The sequence below is a fragment of the Lampetra planeri genome, chromosome 3 (genome assembly GCF_965212315.1).
Source record: "Lampetra planeri chromosome 3, kcLamPlan1.2.h2, whole genome shotgun sequence".
Lineage (NCBI taxonomy): Eukaryota > Metazoa > Chordata > Hyperoartia > Petromyzontiformes > Petromyzontidae > Lampetra > Lampetra planeri.
Window position 1 is genome coordinate 598,352 of NC_136109.1, and position 6,704 is coordinate 605,055.

Below are 6,704 nucleotides of genomic sequence, written 5' to 3' on the forward strand. Positions count from 1 at the left end.
GAGCGGTGCGAGAGTGGGTGTCGCGTGTGTTCACTCCGTGTGTGATACAGGTGCGCGATCATAACGTGAGTGGAGTTGGAGTGCGCGGAGCGGCGTGTGTGTGGGAGTGCGCATACGTTCGTTACGTGTCGGATACGGATGCGCATTGGTAACGTGCCGCACAGGGCTATACTGCGAGCACGGCGTTTGATTGATGATGATGTGCGCACGTATGCTCGCAGCGTGGGAGCGCGGCGTGAGGCTGTAACAGTAGGGGCGTCGCGTTCGAATGCCGGCGAAACCGTAGCGGGTAATAGGGAGGTGGGGTAACGTAAACGAAATAGGGGATGGAGGCGGGAGGGACCTCGGGGGCTAGCGACCTCCACAGAACTAACATTATAATCGTGTGAAGCTAAACGGCTTCCAACACAATAGTTGAGTGAACGTCACCAACTAGTTCTCCCAAAGTAAGAAAGACATTTATTTTAATAGAGAAGTTTAGATGGTGCACCGCAATGTTTACAAAACAAAAACAAAGTGAAAAGGCGAGAACGAGCGAATGAAGGCAAATTGAGTAAAGCTGTCTGTAATCAATACATTTTTAGACTAAATTCCATATTTGGCACCAGTAACATGATGACGGAATGAAGAGGTGCAACACATAATCAAAATTGGAGGTTCGTCAAGAATGCATCGATTTGAATCTGGATTTAGATTAGAATCGCCAGCGAGAATGCTGACGTCGCTGACATTACTCTGCACCCAGTTCGAGTGAGGGAGCTGCCACCCGCCCCGCCTGTGTTTATGATTACTGCTTTCGGGCTCGATTACTCCCATCACATCAATGCTTAAAACACATCGAGTGGGTAAAATGTTATACAGTTAATTTGGCGAATGTACGAAACTTATCCAATCTACACAAATCCTCACGATTGAACTGCACCAAGCGTCGAGCTCCTTGATCAGGGCCGAGTCAAGGCGAGCAACCATCGCCACGCCGTAAATGGGTTTGACTTACAGAATATGGCACGCATTCAACAGCAACGTAATACACTGCCATGTGTTAACGATGAACTAATTGAAGCGCAGCAGCACCTGGTTCACTTTTTTAACTAAGTGGGTGGCTCTGAAAAGAGCCGTTGAGGTGGAGTGAATCGAGCATCGTCCGATCGGATTCACTTCTTTGGCGCAGTCTTCTTGGGCTTGGCCGCGGCCTTCTTGGGCTTGGCCACCTTGGGTTTGGCGGCCTTGGCCTTGACGGTCTTGGGCTTAGCGACCTTGGGCTTCGCAGCCTTGGGCTTGGCTGGGCTCTTCGCCACCTTCTTGGGCTTAACAGCCGACTTCACCTTTTTGGGGCTCTTGGCCGACTTGGCAGCCGCGGGCTTCTTTGCTTTCTTGGGAGACTTCTTGGGCGCGGTCTTCTTGGCTGCCGCGGGCTTCTTCACCTTCTTGGCTGCCGCGGGCTTTTTAGCTGCGGGCTTTGATGTTGACGACTTGGGCTTCGCCTTTGCGGCAGCCTTTTCCTTGTTGAGTGTGAAAGAGCCAGATGCACCGCTGCCCTTCACTTGCGCCACGGCGTCTTTGGCCACGAGCTTCTTCATGGCCAACTTCACGCGGGCATTGTTCTTCTCCACGTCGTATCCTCCGGCAGCAAGCGACTTTTTGAGTGCAGGAAGAGACACGCCGTTCCTCTCCTTGCTGCTGGCCAGAGCCTTGAGGATGAGCTCGGACACGCTGGGGCCGACCTTCTTGGACTTTGGAGCGGCGCGCTTCTTCTTGGGGCTTTTAGGCGCTGAAGTAGCCGCAGCGGGTGGTTGAGCAGGAGCAGTTTCCGCCATCTCAAAACGTCGCTTTTATCGCCTCGCCTCTTTGAAATCGAAATCAGCGCTCTCACGAATTCAAACCGAGCGTCCTCCAGGCCCATAGAGCTCCTAGGGTAGGTCACCTGGCCGACCGGTTTTTATCCGAGAAGCCCTTACCGGGATTAAACTTTCACGGTTTCCGGCGACCAGGGAATTGGACGACCTCCCCCGACGCTACCTTGCACCACGGCGCTGCGACCGGCCTTAAGATTGCAAGGTCGCAGCGAGGGGCCACTCTTCCACCGCGAGTGAAACGCATCCCACACACCCTACACACGCAAGTATCGACGGGGCAGGCAGAGGGAATAAGCATTGTGATGGAGGAGCATCATTAGAAAACACGCAGCGCATCTGAATTGCATAATCAGGCACCCCCGCACAGGGAGCGGAGGGACGGCATAATTACGCTCGGGCATGCAGGCACCATTGTTAGGGGAGTTAAAGGATAAGGCTGTTGGTATGAGTAATCGGGAGAGCGGAGTCACGCGGGGAGCTGTGCACAAATTCCCACGGCGCTCCTTTGTGACGGACGCCGCCGCATAAACTGCGATAATGAGGGGGCCTGCGTGAGAAAAGGGATTGATTGGAATTTGCGCCGCGCAGGTTGAGCATTAATTAGCATATCAAAAGCGGATTGATTGGAATTTGCGCCGCGCAGGTTGAGCATTAATTAGCATATCACAGGCGCCCGGAACCGCGGTGCGCGTGCCAGAGGGGCGCGAGCCCATTGTTCAGAGCCACATCCCTTTGAGGTAGGGAGGATAAATAGTGGGCGCAAAGGGGAAATCGGGCTCTCTCTTCTCTCCAGAGCCAGGCGACAGGACGCTCTCCAGTCCAGCGACCCGAACGTCCGTGAGACGCATCGAGGCACGCTGCGAGTACGGGATCAACGAACCGCCGTGGACATTTAACGGTGAGTAAGGAGGTAAAAGTAGGATCATAGCCGATAAATAGAGAATAGATTCAGAGGTATCAGCGTAGGCCAGCCTCGTCGACTCACTGATTTAACATCTAGTTCCAGGTAGCGGATAATAAATCATTAATAGCTGATCGTGGCCTCGTGTGATCTCGTGTTATAAGTGTGAACGCGTGTGGTACTGTGTATGCGTAAGCTTGCGGCGTGCGTAATCGGCGTACCCCAGGTGCGCGATCATAACGTGAGCGGCGAGCGCGGCACAGAGCGGCTCAAGAGTGGGTATCGCGTGTGGAGCTGTATGTGCGTGTGCGCGCACGTTCACGACGTGTATAATACAGGTGCGCGATCCTAACGTGAGTGGTCAGGGTTGAGTGAGTGCCGCGCAGAGCTGTGCGTGGGTGTGCGCGTACGTAATTAACCATGCCTACTACGCGGACCCGTGGGGGAGGGGAATCCTCGAACGACGGCTCTCACCCCATGGGTGAAGAACCCAGCAGCGGTTCGCCTAGCAGCGAGGGGGCGAGTAATGAGGTTAACCCGGCCGTTAGGGGTACCGTGGGAGGGAACTCGGGGGCTAGCAACCCCCACAAGCCCATTGTTCAGAGCCGCATCCCTTTGAGGTAGGGAGGATAAATAGTGGGCGCAAAGGGGAAATCGGGCTCTCTCTTACTCCAGCGCCAGGCGACCAGACGCAGCTCCAGCCAGCGACCCGGACGTCCGTGCGACGCGCCGAGGTACGCTGTTAGCACAAGGATCAGCGGACCGCCGTGGACACTTAACGGTGAGTAAGGAGGTAAAAGTAGGATCATAGCCGATAGATAGAGAATAGATTCAGAGGTATCAGCGTATGCCAGCCTCGTCGACTCACTAATTTAACATCTAGTCCCAGGTAGTAGACAATAAATCATTAATAGCTGATCGTGGCCTCGTGTGATCTCGTGTTATAAGTGTGAACGCGTGTGGTACTGTGTATGCGTAAGCTCGCGGTGTGCGTAATCGGTGTACCCCAGGTGCGCGATCATAACGTGAGCGGCCAGCGGGCAGCGAGCGCGGCGCAGAGCGGCGCAAGAGTGGGTATCGCGTGTGGAGCTGTATGTGTGTGTGCGCGCACGTTCACGACGTGTATAATACAGGTGCGCGATCCTAACGTGAGTGGTCAGTGTTGAGTGAGTGCCGCGCAGAGCTGTGTGTGGGTGTGCTCGTACGTAATTAACCATGCCTACTACGCGGACCCGCGGGGGAGGGGAATCCTCGAGCGACGGCTCCCACACCATGGGGAGGAACTCAGCAGCGGTTCGCATAGCAGCCTCACCGCTACAGGCCCGGCACTGTCGCTCTGCGCGAGATCCGCCGCTACCAGAAGTCCACCGAGCTGCTCATCCGCAAACTGCCCTTCCAGCGCCTCGTCAGGGAGATCGCGCAGGACTTCAAGACCGACCTGCCCTTCCAGAGCTCCGCTGTCATGGCTCTGCAGGAGGCCAGCGAAGCGTACCTTGTCGCGCTCTTCGAGGACACCAACCTGTGCGCCATCCACGCCAAGCGCGTCACCATCATGCCCAAGGACATTCAGCTCGCCCGCCGCATTCGTGGCGAGCGCGCTTGAACGCCCAGCTCGGCCTTCAAAGCACAACACAAAGGCTCTTTTCAGAGCCACCACTTACGCATGAAAAAGCTTCCATGTGTGTCCTTCAAAGTTCGGGTGCCGGAAACCTTCGTTTGCTGGTCACGGCTCTCACGAGTCGTCAGGCGTAAGCGACAATGAAGTTCATTTTATATACCCCGCCGCTCATTTTTCAACATCACACGTTGGTGTTGTATATAAGCGTTGTGAAACCATGTTTACATAATCTACAACAAAAGGGTGATTTTGGTGAAATATATTAACTATTAAACCCAAAGATATTGGTTGATGTTGTGTGATGCCGCCGCCACGAAGCCGTTCAGCAGGCGCCCCATCCCCGACCTCGCCACCACCAAGGGACGGAGCCGACCCCTCGTCCCCCTCACCTCACATGAACACACCCGCACGCATTTCCCCCCCCCATAGAGCTGGAAGGGGATGACACCTGATCGACCGGTTTTTATCCGAGAAACCCTTATCGGGATTAACTCTCACGGTTTACGGCGATCAGGGAGTTGGATGACCTCCCCTGACGCTACGTTGCGGTGCTGCGACCGACCTTAAGATGGTATGGTTGCGGCGAGGGGCATTCGGCCACCGCGGTTGAGGCGCACCCCCCACACCCACCCCCAAGTGTCGACGAGGCAAGCAGGGACGGGACAGCATAATTAGCAGGAATGCGGCGGCTCTCGCATAGTCACGGAATGTTGGGATGGTTGCGCTTGAGCGCGCAGGCACAATTGTTGGAGAGGGTAAATGATTAAGCTGAAGGTATGAATAGATCGGGAGAGGGGAGGCGTGCGGGGAGCCGTGCACAGATTCCCACGACGGGCCTTTGTGATGGATACCGCCGCATGAACTTCAATAATGGGGGCCTGCGTGAGAAAGGGATGGATTGTAATTTGCGCTGCGCAACGCCGCACATTGATTAGCATATCACAGGCGCCCGGAACCGCGGTGCGCGTGCTAGAGGGCGCGAGCCCATTGTTAAGGAAAAGCTGTGGGCCACCATCCCGCTCGGAGCCTTTGATGTAGGGAGGATAAACAGGGGGCGCAAAGGGGAAATCGGGCTCTCACTCCAGCGCGAGGCGACAAGACGCAGCTCCAGCCCAGCGACCAGGACGTCCGTGGGACGCACCGAGGTACGCTGCGAGCAGGGGATCAATGGACCGCCGTGAGCACCTAACAGTGAGTAAGGAGGTGAATTATAATCATAGCAGATAAATCGGGAATAGGCATAAAGGTATCAGCGTGGGCCAGACTCGTCGACTCACTGATTTAACACCTAGTTCCAGGTAGCGGACAATAAATAATTAAAAGCGAATCGTGGCCTCGTGTGATCTCATGGAGAGGTGTGCACGTGTGTGGTCCTGCGTACACAGTGGTTCGCCACGTGAGTGAGCGCGGTGCGGAGCTGCGCGTGCGGGTGCGCGTGTGTTCACTACGTGTATGATACAGGTGCGCGATCACAACGTGAGTGCTCCGTGGTGAGTGAGTGCCGCGGGGAGCTGTGTGCGTGAGTGCGCGTACGTTCGCTACGTGTCGGATACGGGTGCGCATTGGTAACGTGGTTATTGGGCGTGGAGGCGAGTGCCGCACAGGGCTGTAGACGGGCGCAAGCTCGCAGCGTGCGAGCGCTGTATGTAGCGGCGTAAAGAGGGGGAGTATGGCGTTTGATTGATGATGCCGTGCGCACGTATGCTTGCGGCGTGGGAGCGCTGCGTGAAGCCGTATGGGTAGGGGCGTCGCGTTCGATGGCCGGCGAAACCCTAGCGGGTATTAGGGAGGTGGGGTAACATAAACGGAATAGGGGATGATGGCGGGAGAGACCCCGGGGGCCAACGGCCCCCACACATTGGTGTCAGAAGTCGTACGAACCCTCACATCTTCACGGGAAGGTAGCGCGTTACTCCACGCAAAGGTAAGGCATGTGTTCACCGGCCAGGGGACCCCTACATGGAAAGCGTTTTCCCGCAATATCATAGGGGCTAAAGAGCTTAATGGCTGGTCGGACGCGCAGGCGTTACGACATCTTACGTTGAACCTGGAGGGGCGGGCAGCCGACTTTGTAGAGGCACTACCCGAAAGCGCGCAAACCCAACTAGAGGAACTAATGCGTAGATTAGATCGGCGTTTCGGCACGCGCAACGCGATACAGGCAAAGACGGCCTTAGAGGTGTGATGCCGCCACCACGAAGCCGTTCAGCAGGCGCCCCAACCTCGCCACCACCAAGCAACGGAGCCAACCCCTCGTCCCCCTCACCTCACCTCACATGAACACACCTGCACGCATTTGCCCCCCCATAGAGCTGGAAGGGAAGGTCAC

General features: G+C 56.0%; 1 protein-coding gene and 1 pseudogene across 2 annotated transcripts; one reads left to right on the top strand and one right to left on the bottom strand.

Annotated features, from left to right (window-relative positions):
- Window positions 1-442: 442 nt before the first annotated feature.
- LOC144735712 (histone H1 pseudogene) lies at window positions 443-1,888 on the bottom strand (annotated as a pseudogene). Its single transcript, XR_013588678.1, has one exon. The product of XR_013588678.1 is annotated as a histone H1 pseudogene (transcript).
- A 1,840-nt stretch (window positions 1,889-3,728) lies between these two features.
- Window positions 3,729-4,610, top strand: LOC144734431 (histone H3-like). The gene is made up of 2 exons (XM_078616623.1): window positions 3,729-3,767; window positions 4,064-4,610. The coding sequence occupies exons 1-2, from the start codon at window positions 3,729-3,731 to the stop codon at window positions 4,358-4,360; spliced, it is 336 nt and encodes a 111-aa protein (XP_078472749.1). The 3' UTR covers window positions 4,361-4,610.
- The last annotated feature ends 2,094 nt before the right edge of the window (window positions 4,611-6,704 follow it).

Coding starts and splice junctions, on each gene's coding strand:
- LOC144734431 (XM_078616623.1), top strand. CDS start 3,729: ATGCGTAAGCTCGCGGTGTGCGTAATCGGTGTACCCCAG. Junction 3,768..4,063: donor GCGTAATCGGTGTACCCCAG/GTGCGCGATCAT, acceptor TTCGCATAGCAG/CCTCACCGCTACAGGCCCGG.